General features: G+C 39.4%; 1 protein-coding gene across 1 annotated transcript in view; it reads right to left on the reverse strand.

Annotated features, from left to right (window-relative positions):
- Positions 1-1,887: 1,887 nt before the first annotated feature.
- The window catches only part of LOC307186358 (putative cation-transporting ATPase 13A5), a gene marked incomplete at its 3' end in the record, with an annotated part of 102,089 nt that continues 80,211 nt past the window's right edge, over positions 1,888-23,765 (reverse strand). The window contains 6 exon segments of the mRNA XM_079921413.1: positions 1,888-2,157; positions 3,562-3,642; positions 5,976-6,064; positions 9,888-10,090; positions 12,866-13,007; positions 13,010-13,039. Of these exon segments, the coding sequence (XP_079777539.1) occupies positions 1,888-2,157; positions 3,562-3,642; positions 5,976-6,064; positions 9,888-10,090; positions 12,866-13,007; positions 13,010-13,039 (815 nt within the window).

The following is a 23,765-nucleotide window of genomic DNA, read 5'->3' on the forward strand; positions in this document are numbered from 1 at the left end:
GGTCGTTTAAGGCTGTCTGGTTTGCTTTTCCTATAGGTGATCATTTGATTATGTGGCCACGTTCATTGTGCTTTCGTCAAACATTTTCCCCAAGACTACTTAACCTTTCTCTGAGTGTATTTTTAATGAAGTCTAGTGTAGAGTCCAACTTTATCATGTCCAGTCCCCACCTTCAAAAAAGATGTGTGAAATAAAGATCATCGCCTATCGGATACCTGATTGGTTGTTGAAAACCTGAGTGGTGGGAGGCTGTACATTTGTTGAAAAAAGATTTAAAAAAAAATCTTTTTATGCTATCTACATGTCATAGTGTATCAATTGAATCTTCTCGTTCTAAAGGTCAAATTACTAAATACAGATATTTCAGCTCAAGGAACCTGAGCTGCCGTGTTTTAGGTTGACATGTATTTCTTAATCATAAGCTAAATTAGACACATTTAAAAATTGTCACTCTCCAAGAGCTGCACATCCAAGAAAAGATTAAAAATAAAATAAAATATTAAATGTTTGTTTGAATAGGAATTTGCATTTATGCTGCTGGTTTGTGTAAAAAGCATATAATACTATTTACAGCAACGAGTTACTGAAATTTGAAAACATTTTTTCAATCCTAAAGATTTCAGAATTGTAAAGACATGATTGAATCCATGCATCACAGCATTAGGCACGTAATGGGCACTCTTAGAATGGGACTGGTTAACTAATTGCCTATGACCCATTAAAGATCCGTTTAATTAGCAAAATTAGATTTATGCTTACAAGGAAATCCTAGTAGGGAATTTAAAATGTTCACTAGGAATAAATATCCTCTCAAGGTCACAGTGAGGTTGATATATGTTAAAGGTAATAAAGTGCAGAATATATTTGTAAAGCATGTACCTGTTCTTGTGGTCCTTAATGCGCATCTGATAATTGATTTAGATTATGAAAAGATGAAATGGAACTTAAGTCATTTAGCATCCTGAGAATTGTCATGCTGTAGATACAAACATTATGGGTCCCTTCCCTAGGATTGCTTCTTTTAAGATGAGCAATGCTGGGTCTGGGCCAACTTTTGGAGTTAGAACTTGAGATTTTCCTGTCAGTAATAAAAAGCAAATAAAGGTGCCATGCTTCTTTGAGTGAAAAGTACATTTTAATAGTTTATTTCATTACCTTTGTGATCTACTCTGGACCTTCTAACTCACAGGCCCCAAAACAATATACTTTGGGAGATGCCAACATCGGTGGTTTGCTTAGATGTTAGCTGTGCCCAAGCCAAGATTATAGGCAGTTATCAGACACCTCCATCATTCTCCACTTCCACACTTAACCACAGTTAGAGCTGAATTTTCTGAAGTAAATTTCAATTCTTGTTTCTCTATTAAAACCATATAAAGAAGCAAAACGAGGGATTCTGTGACCTTGGGAAAAGATATATGCATAAATGTTCTTTGCAAGTGAATATAACGTTAAGTAAACATGTGACAATTTATTGAGAGAAGATTTTTTTTTCAGATTCCTTTATTTCCATAGATGAAAGTAAAAATATGTTGATGAAACTTTCAAAGATCAAACTGTCCTTCATCTTTCCTTTCTTCTATTGATGTTCATACTATTAATTTTACTACCATGAAAAGTTGTGCATTTTAACCAGGATAATGCTATGCATTGTGAATAAAGTTTGTTAGAAAAAAACCGATACTCTAGGAAATGCATTATTTTTCTCAATGGTAGAGGATACAGTCAAAATAAATATATTTAAGGGCCTTTGTTGCAAGGCCCAATACACTGAGAAGTGCACTTTGAATCTTCAGATGGAGAAAGAAAAGATAAGGGTAGACTATCATCACCTCTCTACAGTGTTTTAGTTTCTGGGTAAAAGAGGGATGCTGTTAACAATTCTGATTACAATCTGGTCCAAAAATGTTGCTCTGTGGTTTGGCCTCCCAATTCGAGTTTTTCTTTTGGAATCTGTTCAGAGCTTTCATAGCCTTGGTTGATGTAGAATCCATTTGTGCCATCGCCTGAATAATCTGTCCTGTTTGTGGGAGGCCAGGTTGGGTCTTCTGCCAGTTTTTTTTTTTTTTTTTGCCAGTTCTTATATTGACTTTTAGAATGGATTCCACATTTTTTCTTGATCAGTAGCCAGAGCTCTCGATTTTGAAGGATGGAAAATCAGGTGGAAAAAACAATTAAACCATCACCCACTTCCCCTGGCAGTCAGGTTGCTTCCTGCCACCCCTTGTTTTCCCAGGCCTTGCTCTAAAGGTACTTATTACTGATGCTGTGGCCCCTTCTCTCTGCAGTCCCACGAAACCTAGCAGCTCCCCGGGTTCTTTCCCTTGAGAATTGAGAGCGTGCTTGTGTTCACAGAAATCTTCAAAAGCTTACAGCCTTTCATTTCCACAGATTTCCTAGTTCAATCCTGGCTGGCAATTCACTTAGAATTATTTTACTGCCGGACTGAAATGATAACAAAATAATGTACTCAAAATCAAGAGAAGAAAAAAATCACTGCTACCTGCCCCATGCCACAAAGAAGGTGTCAAATAATGGTTTGTTGAATGAATGAATGAACTCTAGAAAGCAAATGGGTTTTGCTTTCCATTTTGGGGGTGGGGTCTCTTTTTTCTGTGCTTACAAGTACACACAATTTTTATGCATTTATAATAATAGAATTGGTCAAATCTTGCATTCCACTTTTGTTTATACTAGACTCTCTGTCATATACAGTTTGTAGCTGCCATCTTCTCAATAATCATTTTTAATGATTGTATAACATCTCTTCAAATTGCTGTATTACTATTTATTTAACCAGCATCTCTACTTCTGAACACTTGAGTTGAATTTAATATTTTACCCCTGTAGATAATACTATGATGAAAACCTTCATACATACAAGTTTCTTCTCTCTTTTTAGGTTGTTTTCTAAAATAAAGTCTCAAAAATGGAACTCCTTTGACTGTGAGAAATTTTATATGCCTTGTGTACAATGGGATATTTGTATATAAGCATATTTTTTCTTAATTTGGTCGATGCCTTTTCCCAAGGAACTTCAGTACATGAATCTTTTTATTTAACTGTCCCTTAAAAAATAGTACCTGAGCCTTTCACTGAGTAGGTAAAGTCATTTAGTGACACTGAGTAGAAGAGAAATGCTATAGGAGAAGACCTTCAAAGGGTAAGAATTGACTAGAATGAGCAATGGCTTCCCTTCTCTCTTAATTAAGGAAGCCTTCCTGAAGACATTTCTTCACTCTAAAAGGTCTCATTGAATTTTAGAGCTAGAAGGTCACCTGGTCTAGTCTCTACCAGATTATTAAAAATACTAGGGAAGTACAATACAATGCCTTCATGTGAGACAAAATTAGTGAATTTGATGTTTTGCTTTCTACACTACAGATACTGAGAGCATTTCTATGCAGCCTTCAAAGAATTTCTCATTTCCCCAAAGAGAACATGTGCAGTATCACTTTGGGGGATTAAAGTGATTGCTCTAAAAACTGAGCATCTGTTGAGAGTCAGTCCTTTATTTATCTCCCCAGAAACATAATAAGAGCTATACAGAGATTTCTTTACCTCTACAAAGAAGGCCACACAGAATTGGGTGAGGGCTGCCACCAAAATTGAAATCCTCCATGATGTGATGGTTAGGATGAACTGTTGAAAAAGAAATGCTACCTTTACACTTTGCATACCTTACACTTCAAAAGAACACCTATTATCTAATTTAATTTATGTATTTGTAACAACTCAGGGCTTGGAGGGTTGGCATTACTCTCTCCACTTTACAGATGAGAAGGTCAGTACCTTGCCCAAGGAATCAACGCCAATAAATAAATGACACAGCCAGAATTCAAATCAGATCTGACTGCCTCTTGCCCTGTGTTCTCTCCACTGCCTGATAATAGACACGGAGTAAACGTGCCCTGGGTCGCAGACATGAGACTGGACACTCTGGAGCCTGTGTGTCTCTCTTCATCTTTATCTTCTCAAATAGAGGGAAGATTAAATCGTTCATCTAATAATATTATTACTTCTAATTCTCCCAAAGCAAAAGCTACCTGGAGTTCATTCTTTCAGTAAAATTGACATATGAGTTAAAGAAACAAAAGGGGGACAGAAGTTCACGTTTATTTTGATAGAAACTAGGTGAAAAAATTTTGAATAATGTTCCCAGCCCTAAATCTAATGGCTTGATGAAAGTTGAACCTGCCCAACCCACCTCCTTTTAAGGATTAGAGGATACACCTTGACCACCAGATACACTTATTTAATAGGTGTGAGAGCTACAACTTTCCATGGACACTTATTTAATAGGTGTGAGAGCTACAACTTTCCATGGCTGCTTCCATAGCAAAAGAATAGTTATGCAGCTCCTTTTCAGACCCTAAAGGGTATAGAATACGTAGGATGGCTGTGAAGAGGGTGGGCTGTGTTTAGGACTGAAGCCACAGACTTTCCGCAGTGTCTAAATGCTCACCTTTGATTCTCATCCCTATTCTGATAGGGGTTATTTCAAAGTAACACTATGTTATTTTTTCCCCTAAGTGGAGACAGCTTTATTTAGGGTTGTGAAATAGGCTTCCTGGGTAAAAGGGTGGTCTGGAGAAGGCTGTAAGATTCGACAGTGGGTCAGATGGTAGTGGATAGACTGGCCCTTTCCCTCCTGCTGCCACCACCCTGATCTGGGAGGTCTCTTTTCCATCTGTTAGCCTGGAAGGCACTGGCCACACTGCTTTGGAATTTGCTTCTGTGATGCTCTCCGCTCCTAGCTTCTGGGCTACTTGAGAGTAGTGACTACATCTTACTCTTTGTAACTCCAGTGTCAAACCCACCCTGGAGCTTGATGTTTTGTAAATGACTGAATGGTCTGGGTTTTCATTTCCTAACTGCTTCTCTCTCCACAGCCTCTCTGCTCTCACATACAGCCTTCCTGCTGTCATCTAACGAATCTGTCTTAGGTGCCCCGCTGAAAAACCTGCCCCGATATCTTCAAGGACTCCCATTGTTCTCAGCATAGAGTCAAAACATCACTGTCCGCCTACCTCCATCCGTGCCTATTCCGCAGCATGCTGCCTCAGTCTTAGCTAATTTTCCAGGTGTTCTGTGAAACAAGGCTTGCTTTTGATTTTTCTCTCTGCCACCCTACATTCTTCTGCATTTCCAAGGCTAAAGAGAATCATTCAGCCCTCTCTGTTTGTGCTTAGGCTGTTGTCCTGCCTGGGGCTATACCCGCCTCCTACTTAGCAAAATCTAGCCTATCCTTCTGGACACAGATCAAGTTTCATCTCCTGCATGAAATCTCCTACGGCAGGAGGATCCTGCCCCAGGGAGAGCTCCTCCTTCCTCTGTCCTTCCCACTTCTCTCTAGTTTACACTCTCTTCAAGCATGGACGGCCTCAGGTGGCGATGCCATCGTTTCACTTGGGTATGGCTCATCTTTGAAACAAAACAAGAGGTAGAGGGCCAGAGTCAATCTTTCTCTTTATTTTATTTCTCTCACAATGCTGGGTCCAAAAATGGGCTCAATACTTCTTAATAAATTTAATTTTAACCCAGCGCACCCTGGGTCCGGTGATGCCCGCTGAACTGAAATTCCTTACAGTCACTGCCTTACAGACAGAACACGATTGTCCTATAAGTCTATTTTTTCTCACTCTTCACAATTACATTATAAAGGATTTCTACTATATGATTTAAAAAATAAACTTGAAGCATTAATTATTGTACTAGTATAACATGGAAGAATAAAATATCCAAACCTGGTGTTCCAGGTATGAACAGAACAAATGAACCCAGCTGATGACCCTAATAACATGAAAACACTCAGAGGCTAGCATGTGTGCGATGGAGACATGTAATTTGCTCTTCTAGTAAATGAGAATAGCCTCACAACATTCAGTGGCCAGAGAGGATATCGGAGTAAATGACTTGCAAATTACAGTGCAGATGTGGTCCCACTGCACATGAGAGTCACGGATGTCATGTGCCTCCGTCCCATGGTATATATCTTGAAAATCAGAAAACAGAATGGAAATTGTGAGGCCCAAGGCAGATACCAGCAGAAGTGAGAATATATCTGAAGAAACAGCAAACGGTATTTTTAGATGCTAAAGGAATGTTTCCTATAATTTGGCACACACGTTGCAGAATCAATTATCTCTGTTGGGCAAATACCAGATACATCTTCAGATGTTTTGATATATCCTCATATGTTTTAAAATATGTTCTAATGCTTGCAAGACAAAGGTGATATCTTAAAAATCTTTCCTTCAAAGGCTGAGCCTAGAAGCTGTTAATTAAACGTATTCTAGTAAACTCCATAAAGGAGTTACCTCAACTGAGGGGTCCTTGGGGCTGGGACACCCTGCAGTGACCAGCCCACGTAAATGGTCACCAGAGAGATCCTGATGCTTTATCACCTCAGGTCTAGTGTCGTTCATGAATAAATAAACAGTCATTCTTCTTGCTGACACCTCACTCTTCTTCATTGCCTAGAGAATAAAGTCCAAGGGTCTTGAATGATTGACGTTCAAGGCCTTCCACAATCTGGTTCCAATCAGCCTTTCTAAACTGATCTCTGGTTGCTCTTCCCTATGTGCCAGGAAAGTTAAACCACAAGCCTGCTGCTTCCACAGAGGCCCAACACTTCTGTGCCTTGGTTCATAAAATACCCTGCATAGATGATATTCTCCCAGTCTTGGCAAGTTCCGATTTTTCTTTTTTTGTTTTAAATTTATTTATTTATTTTTGGCTGCGTTGGGTCTTCGTTGCTGCGCATAGGCTTTCTCTAGTTGCGGCGAGCGGGGGCTACTCTTCGTTGCGGTGCTCGGGATTCTCATTGCGGTGGCTTCTCTTGTTGCGGAGCACGGGCTCTAAGCATGCAGGCTTCAGTAGTTGTGGCTCGCGGGCTCTAGAGTGCAGGCTCAGTAGTTGGGGCGCACGGGCTTAGTTGCTCCACCGTATGTGGGATGTTCCCAGACCAGGGCTCGAACCCGTGTCCCCTGCATTGGCAGGCGGATTCTTAACCACTCCGCCACCAGGGAAACCCCCAATTTTTCTTAGAAAGCCCAGTTCCAACACCACTTTCTTTTAAAGACTCCCCAGTCTTCCCTTACCAAGTTTTATTTCATATGGTGTCTATCACTCTGCTTTACATGGTCTTCATTTATGTATCCACTAGGCTGTAACCACCTGAAAGGGACTTTTTATCTGCTTTTCTGGGACTCTAATTGAATGAGGAAGTGAGAAACTAGCATGTATATCTGCTGGCTTCTTTATCTCCAACCTGCCCACATTGCTTCACTTTGGGGCGCTCAACTTCTCAGTATGCACTGTGCCATCATCCCTGTTCTTATCCCCCAAACCCATCCACTCCTGTGTCCATCAGAAATTTCAGGTGCTTTGTAGACGGTGCCTTATAAATGCTCTTTGATGGGATGAACACCTTCAGGCTGAAACAATAGCATTTAATCAGTGTTGATATGATATAAATGATTCTTCCAATACTCAAAATTTATAAACAAACAAATTAGATTTTCTCTTATATTCTCTCTACCTCATTTATTCCAGTGTTGGTGGTCTATTGGCTCCCAACTCCATAGAGGTCTATACCAACCAGAAATCAGAGGCAACTGTCCTTCTACAGCAGACCCTACTTTTTGAAGCCACAAAGGCTCGGTTTTCCCCCTCACCACCTACACTCACCCTCATATTCATCCATGCCTCATTTTATATATACAACTAGAGGTAGAACCTCTTGGAAGAATGCCCAGGCTTGCTTGAGAGGGGTGTGAGACAGAAGAAAAGAGGGAGCTGCATCTCCTAAAATAAAGCAATCTGAGCAGCTTGGTGATGAGAATACCCCCAGGAGATGGCTGTATGGATTTTTCACTTACTTCATTGTTTCCAAGTCCCAAGGACCCAGATGCTGGGAAGAATATGATGCCCCAAGTGTCCATCCTGATGAAGGCCTGGTACTCGCTGGAACTGGGCTGACTGCTGTGCACATCACACTGTACTCAGACTAGTGATCTGAAAAGCAGGCCAGGCTAGGGCACAGCTGAGCAGTGTAGAAACAAAATGATAAGGCTCTCTTCTTTAATTCAGCTTTGACTGGAAAACGTAATAAAGAACTGAAGTGAATGTTGCCCTCCTTGGTTAGTTGCTATTGATGAGGAAAGTTGAAAGAATGGGCTCTGTTTGCACAGGTGATTTGGGAAGACAAGCCCCCCATTTTTTGTTTTAAAACATAATCTTGATTTACTGGAAATAGAAGGGTATTTTCTTTACATGATGTGGCTCACCTTGAACCAATATTCAAAATCATATTTACAACTGAAAACTACTAGAAGTATTTTTATAAGGGAGTAGGACTATCCGCTATTTCCACTATTGCTTGACATTGCCTTGGAAGTTCTGGACTGTACACCAAAACAGAAAATATAAATAAGCATTTTCGCTATTGAAAAGGAGGAACATTATTAATTGCAGATAATAGTAATTATCTTTCTAGAACACTCAAAAATCAAGGATTTACAGCAAAGTTCAGAAAGGATTCGGAGTAGAAAAATAAATACAATAAACAACACTATACCTTTCACATGTATTTGTGATCACTGATTAGAAAATATCATGGGAAAAAGTCAATCACAATATAAACAAAAATATGAAAAGCATAGAATTAGTGTTTTTAATAAATGTGCAGCATCTATAATGGAGGAAACTACAAATATTTACTAAGAGACATAAAAGAAAGACATGACATGGTCTTAAGTGTGAATACTAAATTGTGTAAACAAATACATTTTTCTCCTAGTATTAAAATCCCAAAGGAGACTTTTTTAAAAGCCTGGCAATTTACTCTATAGTTTATTTGGAAGAATGGAGAAGAAAGAAAAGTAAGAGATTTTTGAAAAATGAAGACTAATGATGATATACCAACCTTATTACTTATTAAATCATTATAAAACTATAATTTCTAAAGTATAATAGTAGATTAAAGAATAGGCTGGCCTATCAATGAAACATAAAAGACAGTCAAGAAATAACTTAATTATATATAAATTAATATATAACATAAATATAATACGAAAACATATAAATTATATATATCAGAAAACCATAAATATACATGTATATAGGTATGATAAAGATGGAATTATATTCAGTTGAATAAATGACCAAAAGGAATGTTAAATAATAAAATCTGCTGGGAGAACTAGTGACTAGTTGGATAAACTAGTTTGATCTCTACCTCAAACTATATGCCAAAATTAACATTAGATTTAAAAAGCATTAAAATAAATTAAAAAACTAAATGAGTGATGATCTATCTGGTTTTGTAATGAGAAAAAAGCTCTTTATGAATAAAGGTAGTGGAAAAAAATCACAAAGGAATAAACAACTCACAAATAAATAAGAAACATAACAGCCGCCAAAAAGAAAAAAAAATGGATATAAAATGTAGACCATTCAGAGAAGAAGAAAGACTAATAACATGAAAATACATTCATTGTCACTGATGATCAAAAAAATGCACAGAATGATTAAAGTGACTTGCCTAAAGTTATAAAACTACTAAGAGGTCAAATTGTATTTGAATTGGTTAGAAAGCCTTTTACAAAATATCTTGACATAAGTGTATGTGCTTAAAACAATTCTTGATGACTCAGATTAGGACAGGACTCGTGACCATTCAATATAGCACGTACTTACGTGCACATGAGCAGGTTTCTGCCCATGGGCTCTACTACCTGTGACAATTATGGTTCAGTACTCAATTTTAGAGTAATGCAATTGTTTCCTTCTCAGCCAATCACTTCACCAGTGAGTTGCAATTCTAGGGATGGTGGGAGAGTAGAAAAAAATGTTTGAAAAGAAAAATTAAACTTCATAGTTACAGTTTGTATAGATGGGTTTTCGAAATGGCTTTCCCTTAGAAAAGATAAATGTTGTTGTGATACAGTTGATGGTGGTGATGGGCCATAGCGTGGTACTCTCAAAACTTAAAACTGAATTGGGAATCAGAGTTGCATTTCCAGTCCAGTTTCTTTCCAAACTCACATTTGTTGAGAAATTACTCTGGTTGTCCAGAAAGCACTTACTAGAAAAGAATCACCAGCATTTATGGAACTTTTAATTCTATTTTTATCCAACTGGTACTGGTAGGAAAAAATTAGTTAATTACAACCAGGAGACCTCACCTTGCAAGTTGTTCCAGCCAGTAACTACCAGGACATATTTTGTTCACCTCTTGCAACGACAAAGCATGAATAAAATGCAGAGGAAGTCAAGATTGTTCTTTGTCCAGAATTCCATCTGGAGCAAATGATCTGTCTTGAAAGGGCTTGGATGACAATTTCCTATGGAATCCTTTTCAGTTCGGAACATATGAACTCTATGTGTGTGTGTGTGTGTGTGTGTGCACGTGTGTGTGGTGTGTTTGCTTTAGTGGACTAATGTAAGCCTCTTAACATGGGTCCTGAGTTTGAATGTGCCCACTCTAATCCACTCTCCTCACACAAGCAAAGCCTCTTCCTGAGGATCTGAACATTCTCCTGCTTATGAGTGTCTGTGTTTCTATTTTGCTAATAAATTAAGTTCAGACTTCTCAGGCAGGCCCAGAAGACCTTCACACTCTGGTGTCAAGGAACGATTTGAGACATCTTTTGCTAGACCTCCCATGCCCTTATATTCCAGTCCTAGGGAAATATTCCCTGTTCCCCAATTTGTACACCTCTGGGTCCAGATATCCTATTTCCTCTAAGATCACTGTATCTGAAACATCTTTACATTCAGTCAAGCATAACTAGTGCTCCCCAATCTTCTCTCTAGTGCTGCATTTAGCTCGTTGTTTTGCAGTTATTCCTTCACATATTTTTATTTTCCACCCCTGGGATGAGAGTTCTTTGAATGTGGAATATTTCTTTTGGTTTTACTTTTGTTTGTTTGTTTCACTCAACTATATAACAAATCCTTAGCACCTAGCGCAGTGATGCCACATGACATTTGCTCAGAAAAATATTTTTTTTAAGACATGGGCTTTCCCATTCTGGATTGATTCATTTGTAATATTCTTTTTTTTCAATAATCAAGCCCAAAAATAAACTTGTTTTCATCAGCTTTCTTGTTCAGCTTGAAACTTTTTACTACTATTATAACTGTTTATAGATAAAATTCATTTTTCAATTGTGAACTCAAATGCAAGACTTAAGTCATATTATCCTTGGCTCCCTAGGCTCCCAAAATGTGCTTTGCATACAGTAGATGTTCAGTTACTGTCTGTAGAATAAATTAATGAAACAATCAGCAGTCACAAAGCTTTCTTGCATAAAGAGGACAGACAGACTAGAAGGCCTGAATTACAGAATTTAACACCAAAATGTATCCAATCCAGTATACTTACATGGCAGATAAAAAAGTTGAAGACTAGGGCTTCCCTGGTGGTGCAGTGGTTAAGAATCCACCTGCCAATGCAGGGGACACGGGTTCGAGCTCTGGTCCGGGAAGATCCTACATGCCACGGAGCAACTAAGCCCGTGTGCCCCAACTACTGAGCCTGTGCTCTAGAGCCCTCGAGCCACAACTACCGAGCCCATGAGCCACAACTACTAAAGCCCGCATGCCTACAGCCTATGCTTTGCAACAAGAGAAGCCACCCCAATGAGAAGTCTGCTCACTGCAACGAAGAGTAGCCCCCACTTACTGCAACTAGAGTAAGCCCTCACGCAGCAACGAAGACCCAACACAGCCAAAAATAAATAAATAAAATAAATAAATTTATATATAAAAAAAAGTTGAAGGCTAGAATGACATAGCTAGTTAATGACAGAGATAGGACTACCCATCCATCACCCTTTTGACTATACCATGTTTCCTAGATTCAATCAAAAGGTCACTTCTCTGACTACGTGCACTCCAATTTGGGGAAAAGTCTGGTTTTGAAACAAAAATCAATTCTATATTCTAAGTAATGCTTGAATTGCTGAATTGGGGGTCTAAATGATAGTCTTAGACATCGTTTTGTAGTTTTCAACCTGTCCTTCACTGATCCCTGGGGCTCTGATGCCCTCAGGATGACAGTGGAGCGAGGGGGAGTTTGTAAAAGCCCCACCTTAAAAAAAGCAGCTCTTTCTGCCTTTCCTTTTGGAAGTCAGGCAGGCTTTGTCAAAAAAAATGTTTGAACATCTAAATTCACCTCATTTTACCCTTAATTTATAGTTAAGGAAATTAAAGCCCTGGGAGGTGAAGAGATTTGCCCTGAGTCTACTGTGCGATTCAGTCAGAACAATGATACCATCAATGAACATTTTAACACTCATTTGAAAAACTGAAACTAATTTAAGCAAATCTCTTGTATATCAGTGGCTGGTTAACTATAGCCCATTGGCCAAATCCGATTCACCACCTGGTTCGTCAATAAAGTTTTATTGGAACACAGTCACACTAACGTGTTTACATGTTGTCTCTGACTGCTTTTTCACTACAACAGCAGAGTTGAGTAGTTCCAACAGAGACCACAGAGCCCACAAGGCCCGAAATATTTACTACCTGGCCATCTACAAGAAATGTTTGCTGACCCCTGGTCTATATGATGTCCAAACCACCAGCAAATGAATACATTCATTCAGTCAACCAGCCATTACATCTATGCATCAACAGCCAATGTGAAGATCTTTCCCCACCCACTCCACATGGCTCACTCCAGCACTCCACCCATTGACTGTTCTGTGTTCTATCCCATCACTGGTGTTTTGCAGTCTGGAAACAACTTTGGTTAATTAAAAGTTTAGAATACATATTCAAACCAAGTTGAACAGCGTCATTGGGTGTTCATTGTACCACCTTCAGAAAGGAAAGCTAAGAAACCAAACTTGACCTGTGTCTGTAGACCTCACAATACCAGGGCTGCTGCTTCACATAGAGAAATGCACAGACCTGCGCAATGCAGGTGAAGCAGGTGTTTAAAAAGACTGACAATAGCAAAGGGGGAGAAAGGAGCTGTACTGCTGGTTGGTATGAGCCAGCTTTGGGTAGGCATGGGTTGAGCTCACTGAAAAGACAAATGCATTTTTCCATGTTACAATTTCATTATTGAGAATAAAAGATTGAGATGCATGTTACCCTGAGTCTTGTGTTAGGGTTCAGACTCAGCAAACATGAACTGAGGGTTTACATCTAGGTAAACTCACTGCCTAGCTGCACGTCCAATGCTACCAGCCTTTGCCTCTTCCATGCTTTGGTTTCATCTTCTGAAATGAAAATTAATGGGTTCAAAAGTTCTATAATTAATACATGTACCATATTGCATAGTGCAAATATTTTCTCCACAACCAGACTGGCTAGGAATGGTATGTAAAAGAGAAAGATGACTTTCCACATGGATAACAGTACTGTTATCTCTCAGTGATGATGGAAAAGTGGAGAGTTAAGATGAAGAGAGTAAGGAGGCATCTAACTGGACTAATCTTCGTATGCTGGGAAATTTTTAAAAAAACACTCACTCTATTATTCACTTAGCCAACATTCTCTGAGCACTTCAGTGTACCAGGATAGATGCTAGAAGTATGTTCTGCTCCCTCCTGGACAAGTGTGTAATTGGAAGACTGCTAGAGCACATTAGAATTAGTTAGGAAAAAGAACTTAAAGAAATCTTCCCTCTAGATGGGGATGTTAAAATATATTTTGGTCCTAGGATTTATTTTTTAACATTTAAGGGATTGGCAATGGGTAGGGATTAAACAGAACCACAAAAAAAAAAAAAAAAAAGAAAAGAAAAAGATGATTACTTCCATCTCAGAAGCCTTATATGCTAACAAACTGATGAAAATGGAATGTACTTTACTTCTCAGGGCAGAGCAGGAAAGAAGCATGGGGAGGTCGGGATGTTTCAGTTCTTTACATCTGTTACTTCTCCCCTTTTCATAGCTTAAGACTGGTTTCTTTGATATAAGAAAGTGAGGTATGTATCCTTAGGTCTGTGTTCATGCATGTAAAGGCAGGGCGGCGGGGATTGAGTGTCCAGTTTTAGATAATAGAACTCTAAAGCAGGTCTTTAGTTTGCTCAATGCGTGTTCTGGGGTTATCACAAACACTCTTTGGTTCTTCATTTTCTCATGCATAGAACGAATGTGTTGGAATGTCTAAATGGTCTCCAAAGGCTCTTCCATCTCATTTATCCTAAATCTCTCTGACTGTCTAAAGCTTTTACCTTTATCAATTTAATCAGTGTTTCCCAGGAGGGTGCTGGGCTAGCGGCTGTGAGTTATGCAGAGTTGAGAAGGACATCTCCTCTGCTTTTAAAGAGCTTGAAGTCCAGTGGAAAACACAGATGGGGTGTATAATAAAGAACGTGGCTAGCCTTTGTCTCAGGTGGACCCTTGGAGTGAAAAGTTTGACAGGCCTTTGTCCCCACTTCTTGGGATATATCCTCTAAACCCTTGGAATTTCCTGATTGATAGGAGTATCCCTTCTGTTCATAATGGGCCTAAAGAGAGTTTGTGCTAATGAGATGACTCAGGATGGGAGCTGGCCATGCCAAAAATACCAACTGTATGATTAGAGAGCTGGGGCCTTCAGAGAAGAAGAGAGCTGGAGATTGAGCTCAACCTCATGGCCAATGATTCAATCAATCATGTTTCTATGATGAAACCTCAATAAAAACTCCAGACACCAAAGCTCAGGTGAGCTTCCCTGTTTGGCAATACTCTGCATATGGTCACACATCCACGTGCCAGGAGAGTAAGGCAGACTGACTCCCTAGGGAGAGGACAATGGAAAAGTCATGTTTGAGATCCTCCCAGACCTTGCCCTTATATCTCTCCCTTTGATTGGTTCTGATTTATATCTTTTTGTTATAATAAAACTGTAATCAGATGGATAGCACTTTCCTGAGTTCTGTGAGTTATTGCTGCAAATGATTGAACCTGAGGGACTAGTGAGAATGCCCACATTTATAACTAGCACGTCAGAAGTGTAAGTGGCATTGGGACCCCCAAACTTACAGCTGGTGCCTAAAGTGAAGGCAGTCTTGTGAAGGCTGTCCCTTAACCTGTGAGGTTTGGCCCAGCTCCAGGTAGTTGGTGTCAGAAGTCATTGCATGGGCACACAGAGAAGAGGTACACAATGTGGACTGTGGTCAAGACTGGGGGAGGGGTGCAAGGAGACCGCTCTGCAGCCATAGAAAGCAGAGGCTGCAGTGCTTGGAGTTCTCTCTGCAGTCCCGTATCCAAGGTAGAATGTGGCCACAGAGTTCATAGAGAGGCTGTGGGTAGTGGAAAGACGTGTAATTGCACCTCTGGGCATCTGGCTTCTACCTCTTTGGTCTTCTCTTTCTCAGATGTTCATTGTAGTTTCTGCCTTTTCTTTTACACAGGGACTGTGGAAGATTGAATTATTGGCCTCATTGTGGCAAAGTGTACTTTATCTCCCCTTAATTATGGTGTTCACTGTGTAATTTTCTCTGGCCAGAGAGATGTTAGCAGTTTTGAGGCACGCTTGCATGGCTGGGCTTGCTCTCTGGCTCTGCTGTCTTTGATCTGTACTCATAGCATGCTCACGTTTGTCCATTCAGTCCAGCCCCAGAAAGAAAAATGAGGAACAAACCTGAATTAAACACAAAGCCTGGACCAAGACCAACTAATCTACATCCTAAGCAGAGTGGCTCAGGTAAGCCCACCTAGATCAACTGAAGGGTAGTCAACTTATAAAACCACGAGCGGCTATTGTAAGCCACTGAGTTTTGAGAGTGGTTTGTTATGCAGCATTACTATGGCAATTACTGTGGCAATTGATACAGAATCCTTACATAGAGATTATTCTCACTTTTTCCCTAATAGAGATGTTTAATACTTCCTGACAGGGAATCTGTATACTTGACTATAAATAAAAATAAAAACAACCATTTTAGAGTCCCTACTAGGTTCCAGAGGCTGTGCTAAGTGTTTTATAAACATCATCGTTATTTCTTTAAGAAGCAATGCGAAATAGGTATTTTTCTTTACCAGTAAAGAAACTGATGTTCAGAGAACTAGAATCCCTTGCTTAAAGACCCATAGTTAGTGAGTGACATGGTGGTGATGTAAACTCAAGTCTGTCTGACTGTAAAGCCCCATGTTCTCTGCTCTACAGCAGATTGCAGTGGTTTGGAGCTCATGAATTGAAAAGAATAAAATGAGGAGCCCTGGAATACAAGCTCAGGCAGCAGAACAGTTTATCAGCAACTAGAAGAACTTTTCTGAATTGTCTAGGTTTCTTTAAAATGATGATATATATATATCACATTGCATGCAGAGGAATAAAAACTTGTGAAGTGTTATATTTTATTCAGAATTAATCATTACCTCCTCAGAGTTTCCTCAGCACATTACCCATATTGCTGCTATAGTTCAGAATGTCTGGCATTAAGTCTAATTGTTTACATATGTATTCAGCAGACTGTGCGCTCCCTAAGGGAAGAAATCCTGTCTCATTCCACTTTCTGTTCCTTACTGAACCTAGCACAGAGCCTGCTGTATGGGAGGACTTAGCAGCTTTTAAATTCTATTCTCAAAGTATAGTTTTTAACTGTTCGTCATCATTTGGATATTATGGAGGTATGTTTCTCCTAAATAGTTGGCTGACTTGTGTTATGGACATTTCAAGTCACATAAGTCAAATTTCAGGAGTCTTGTGAACTCATCTAAACTACATGCAAAATTTTGATTGTGCCTCAGGAGATTTTTAAGGTGAGAAGATCTCTATCTTCCATCAGATTCTCCAAGGGGACCAAGACCCAGAAGGGGCTCATTGAAGCACTGATGGAACTTAAGAGAGGTATTCCTATAACAGATACAATCCCTCCTACAGCCTTCTTCTCTGTACACTGTGCCTCCTCCAATATGCTGGCGCAATTGGCCCAAATGGAGCTGAATTACATGACTTCACTCATAGAAATGATTGGCCTCGACTGGGCACCTTACCCAAGAGAAGTTTATAAATTTTCTTTCCAAACGATTTGCAAATGACACTGAGAGGTTGAGCTAATTGGCTGTAGTAGGACACGCAGAAAGGTTATGGAAACTCAACAGTAGTCACCATCTGGGGTCATTTGCAAAGTGAATGAGTAGAAGTCAGATGAAAACAGGAAGGATAGAAAGAAGAAGAAAGACAGAAGATGGTCTCTTGGAAATAAAGAAAGAGGACTGTAGCCCTCCTCAAGCCTTGATGCTTTCAACTTTCTGTTCTCAGAATTTTTTTGAGAACTAGATTCCTAAACATGTCCCTTCCTCAATTTTCTTCATCTAATTTGAGTGGGTCTTACTGAAAAGAACAGGGGTGCAGTTATAACAAGTTCCTTTCAAAATGGCTTCTAAATTTATGAAGGTCAAATTGGACTTCAAGACATGCATTTTCTTAATTGACTTTTCTGACTTCATCTTGCTTTTGTCCTAGATTTTTCCTTTCATATATCTTGTCTTATTAGTGGCCTTTGTATGTTGCATTAAAATCTTGTGGATATGCAAATCAATCAATGTGATAATCCATATTAACAAATTGAGGGAGAAAAACCATATGATCATCTCAATAGATGCAGAAAAAGCTTTTGACAAAATTCAATACCAATTTATGATAAAAAACCCTCCAGAAAGTAGGCATAGAGAGAACTTACCTCAACATAATAAAGGCCATATATGACAAAACAACAGCCAACATTGTTCTCAATGGTGAAAAACTGAAACCATTTCCACTAAGATCAGGAGCAAAACAAGGTTGTCCACTCTCACCACTATTATTCAACATAGTTTTGGAAGTTTTAGCCACGGCAATCAGAGAAGAAAAAAAATATATAAAAGGAATCCAAATCGGAAAAGAAGAAGTAAGCTGTCACTGTTGCAGATGACATGATACTATACATAGAGAATCCTAAAGATGCTACCAGAAAACTACTAGAGCTAATCAATGAATTTGATAAAGTAGCAGGATACAAAATTAATACACAAAAATCTCTTGCATTCCTATACACTAATGATGAAAAATATGAAAGAGAAATTAAGGAAACTCTCCCATTTACCACTGCAACAAAAAGAATAAAATACCTAAGAATAAACCTACCTAAGGAGACAAAAGACCTGTATGCAGAAAATTATAAGACACTGATGAAAGAAATTAAAGATGGTACAAACAGATGGAGAGATACACCCTGTTCTTGGTTTGGAAGAATCAACATTGTGAAAATGACTCTACTACCCAAAGCAATCTACAGATTCAATGCAATCCCTATCAAACTACCAATGGAATATTTCACAGAACTAGAACAAAAAACTTCACAATTTGTATGGAAACACAAAAGACCACGAATAGACAAAGCAATCTTGAGAAAGAAAAATGGAGCTGGAGGAATCAGGTTCCCTGACTTCAGACTATACTACAAAGCTACAGTAATCAAGACAGTATGGTACTTGCACAAAAACACAAATATAGATCAATGGAACAGGATAGAAAGCCCAGAGATAAACCCACACACATATGGTCACCTTATTTTTGATAAAGGAGACAAGAATATACAATGGAGAAAAGAGAGCCTCTTCAGTAAGTGGTGCTGAGAAAACTGGACAGCTACATGTAAAAGAATGAAATTAAAACACTTCCTAACACCATATACAAGAATAAACTCAAAATGGATTAAAGACCTAAATGTAAGGCCAGACACTATCAAACTCTTAGAGGAAAACATAGGCAGAACACTCTATGACATAAATCACAGCAAGATCCTTATTGACCCACCTCCTAGAGAAATGGAAATAAAACCAAAAATAAACAAATGGGGCCTAGTGAAACTTAAAAGCTTTTGCACAGCAAAGGAAACCATAAACAAGACTGAAAGACAACCCTCAGAACGGGAGAAAATATTTGCATATTAAACAACTGACAAAGGATTAACCTACCAAATTTACAAGCAGCTCATGCAGCTCAATATCAAAAAAACAAACAACCCAATCCAAAAATGGGCAGAAGAACTAAATAGACATTTCTCCAAAGAAGATATACAGATTGCCAACAAACACATGAAAGAATGCTCAACATCACTAATCATTAGAGAAATGCAAATCAAAAGTACAATGAGGTGTCATGTCACACCAGTCAGAATGGCCATCTACAAACAATAAATGCTAGAGAGGGTGTGGAGAAAAGGGAACCCTAATGTACTGTTGGTGGGAATGTGAGTTGATACAGCCACTATGGAGAACAGTATGGAGGTCCCTTCAAAAACTACAAATAGAACTACCATATGACCCAGCAATCCCACTACTGGGCATATACCCTGAGAAAACCATAACTCAAAAAGAGTCATGTACCACAATGTTCATTGCAGCTCTATTTACAATAGCCAGGACATGGAAGCAACCTAAGTGTCCATCGTCGGATGAATGGATAAAGAAGATGTGGCACATATATACAATGGAATATAACTCAGCCATAAAAAGAAATGAAATTGAGTTATTTGTAGTGAGGTGGATGGACCTAGAGTCTGTCATACTGAGTGAAGTAAGTCAGAAAGGGAAAAACAAATACCGTATCCTAACACATATGTATGGAATATAAAAAAGAAAAAAAAAAGGTTCTGAAGAACCTAGGGGCAGGACAGGAATAAAGACTCAAACGTAGAGAATGGACTTGAGGACATGGGGAGGGGGAAGGGTAAGCTGGGACGAAGTGAGAGACTGGCATGGACTTATAAATACTACCAAATGTAAAATAGACAGCTAACAGGAAGCAGCTGCATAGCACAGGGAGATCAGCTCGGTGCTTTGTGACCACCCAGAGGGGTGGGATAGGGAGGGTGGGAGGGAGACACAGAGGGCGGGGATATGGGGATATATGTATATGTATGGCTGATTCACTTTGTTATAAAGCAGAAACTATCACACCACTGTAAAGCAATTATACTCCAAAAAAGATGTTAAAAAAACAAATAAAATAAAATAAAATAAAATCTTGTGGGAACAAGGCAAGGTGTGGATAGATAAGCAAGTAAATAAATAAATAATGTGATAGAATTGTCTTTTTTTTAAACATTCTCTAAGAGAATGTACTAGGTAGATTTATTTCATTATGGTTTTTTAAATTAATTTTTTAAAAATTTTATGCAATTTTTAAAGGTTACACTCCATTTACAGTCATTACAAAATATTGGCTATATTTCCCATGCTGTACAATATACCCTTGTAGTCTATCTTACATCCAATAGTTTGTACCCCAACCCCTTTAGTGCCCATCCCCACCCTCCCCACTGGTAACCACTAGTTTGTTCTCTCTATCTGAGTCTGCTTCTTTTTTGTTATGTTCACTAATTTGTTATATTTTTTAGATTCCACATATAAGTGACAGTATTTATCTTTCTCTGGCTTATTTCACTTAGCTTAATGTTATGGCATTTTCTTTGTCCCATACTAATTCAGACTTAGGTTCAAAGTCGTAACCGGGGAACCTGGAAAAATAGATGCCTTGGTGAGAGTGATTTTACATTGATCATCCAATCGTCAATGGCTCTTAATGTCTGCAGATAAATGTCCACAGTTATCAGCCTGTCAGTCAGGATTCTGTGATCTGACCCAACCTACTTCGTCAGATTTTATCTCCTGCTGTTTTTTTCCACATACCCTACAGTGCGGTCAAATTGAAAAACTCACCCCCTATATTTATCAGCTCTCTCTTGCTCATGCTGCTTCCTTCTACTTGAAATGCCCTTCTTTTGTAAAAGATATTTGAAATCTTTTCACCCTTCCTATTTTGGTGCAAATGCTACTTCTTCCATGAAGCCATCCCAGTATCTCTCTTTTCTACATTGCCATCTCCTCCTTAACTGCAGATCATCAGAAACAATATCCCCTTTTTCCAAACTCCAAAAGCATCTGCTGTTTTCTGGTACTCACTATTTTTGACTTGTATTTCATCCATTCATGTATGTGAATCCTCCACTAAACTCTATACATCAGTGATCAGCCTTTTAATGCCCAGGTACTTAATGTGCGTAACACATAGTAGGAGATGAACCCTTCTAAGAGGAGGTTGAATGGAGATTTTCCTCTTGTCTGGGGAATTTTGCTGAGCCTCCTATTTGAGGACAGTGAGAGGTAAGTGCCAATTTAATGTAAAGAAAGATGACTACCATATCTCCATAGTACCTACCAAGAGGGATCCACACTGGTCCTTCAACTGTAAGCATGCCATCCTCCCTCCCCCAGTTACCTATGTACAGACTATATAAGAGTAAACCATGGAGATGATCAAGAGATTCTTTAACGGGAATTGTTAGGAGAAGCAAGAACTGTGGTTTTCTTCCCAGCATCACAACACAAATGAAAGGAGGTCATAAAAACCACTCCAGGAGAGACCTGAAGTGGCAAGGGTGGAGAATGGCTCTCATTCCCCTTCCTGTAATATCAAAGGGAAGAGAGAAGGGGCAGCAGTGAGAACAAGCTACACATCTACTATCTGGTACGTCAAGTAGAAGGGATGGAAATTAGCCAGGCTAGAGCTATCTTGGAAGGACTCTGCCCAGTGGACTGTTCAGCTGAGGCTAGAGGGCCCAGCAGAAGAAAAAGGCTTTGTGATATGTACCACTAGAAGGCAGATCCTGAAAGAAATCCTGAGGGGTCAGAGGAGAGAGCGCCACACATGTCAGGGCGTGGTCTAGTCTAGAGCGCTGGACTGGGAATCTCTGAAGAACTCAAGAACTCACCAGTGAGCCCCATGCAAAGTGCCTGAGTTTAGACGCTTACCCTGTTAGAGGGCACTTGACAGGAGAGAACTAGAGTACTCCCACTTAAGCAAAAAATCCTGGGGTCCTGCCGCTTATATTTGCTGAAGCAGGGGTGAAGGTAGAAAACAAAGGAAAAGAGAGACCATGGCCTTCTCTCCCACTGCCTGCTCCAAGCCATAGGTCAGGCTTCATCTGGGGAAGAAAACTTTGCATTGGATGAAAACATGAAATGTTAATTTATAATATCTGGACTTCTTATATCTAAAGATGATGTCGTTTGAATACCTAGAATTGACCAGGAAATGATCTGCCTGTAGGATGACTGAACTTGCAGGGATGGGAAAGCAATAGTGTTTGAAGGCAGGTGGTAAAAACAAACAAAGATAGCAGTTTCCACCCTCTTTTTTCACCTTCACCATTTACTTAGACAGCTACACATTTGTTGAATAATAATTGATAAAGTGCTGTCATTCAAATAGAACACTATGCTTCTGATCTACCACCCTTCTGAGACTTTTCTCTCCCACTGGTAACGGTGGTCCTGCCCTGAGTCATCCAAACTCTCCCACCAAACTCGCTCTGAGATGAGAGGGTAAGTTTCACAGAATGACCAACTGGCATGAGAGTCAGCAGGCTATTGCCATGGGAAAGCATAAAGTATACCCATTACCTTGGGAGTCAAATTCATAACCAGTATCATGGAATTAAGTGTGCAAAAGCTCAGAACAACCTGCTCAAGGTCATCTGGCAATTCTGTGGCAAGGCTACCACCCATGTTTTTGAATTTCCAATCAGTCTACTTGTACACAGGCTAAGTCTTTTCAAGGGCTCATCAAATTAGTCAGTCATCTCAAAAAAAAAAAGACAAAAAGGATGGGTGTAGCACATTATCATTCATCTTGTAATGAGGGCTTACAGGGTGTGATGCACTGTACTATACACTTTACATGTGGTATGTTATCTGATCCTCACAACCTTATAAGGACCTTTCATATGAGTCAGTTATTTATTTAGTAAATAATTTCCCAAAGGTTGCAGAGATAGGGCGTGGTAGAGGATGGCCGTGGCCTTCACTTTCACGCTACTGCCTGCTAGCGTAGCTCTTGGAACATCCTGGTATTCTTTTTTTCTTTTTAACATCATTGTCCATCTTCACAAGTAAATCATGCAAATTCCTTTAAAAAACAGCGAACATTCTAGAAGCAATATCAAGGATTCAAAATTATCCAGTCACGTGAATATTAATAACACGTAGAAAATATTTTAGAGGGCTATAAATAGACATTTCAACCCTAAGAATCAAAATTGATATTACTTACATCCCTGACACTGGTAAATTTTGTCATTGGGTTAATATAATATATGACCTCAATATCACTTTCATGTTTCTAAGATGCTACATGGGGCTTCCCTGGTGGTGCAGTGGTTGAGAGTCCGCCTGCTGATGCAGGGGACATGGGTTCGAGCCCTGGTCTGGGAAGATCCCACATGCGGCGGAGCAACTAGGCCCGTGAGCCACAGCTACCGAGCCTGCGCTCCAGAGCCCGTGAGCCACAACTACTGAGCCTGCGTGTCTGGAGCCTGTGCTCCACAACAAGAGAGGCCACGATAGTGAGAGGCCCGCGCACCGCGATGAAGAGGGGCCCCCGCTTGCTGCAACTGGAGAAAGCCCTCACACAGAAACGAAGACCCAACACAGCCAAAAACAAATAAATAATAATTAAAAATGAATATTTGCTTATAAAAAAAAAGATGCTACATGAAATTCTCAAGGTTGTTAATATCCTGCATTGCTGCATGTTTTATCTGGTTTTTTTCGTAACACTTCCTTTGTTGGACAAGGAAAAGGAGGTGAGTATATCATTCTTTTTCTTTGCTCTCTGTTGAGGCAGTCACCTTTCTCACTTACTAAGAGTTAGTATCAAGCTCTAAGTTCCTTGGTAGGAAATACTTTATCAGTGTCATCTCAAAGGAAGGAAATAAGCAATAGCTGCTGTGAGCCGCACCTTGCTTTTGAGAGAATTCCACTACAGTA

The sequence above is a fragment of the Stenella coeruleoalba genome, assembly GCF_951394435.1.
Source record: "Stenella coeruleoalba genome assembly, chromosome: 5".
In the NCBI taxonomy this organism is placed as follows: Eukaryota; Metazoa; Chordata; class Mammalia; order Artiodactyla; family Delphinidae; genus Stenella; species Stenella coeruleoalba.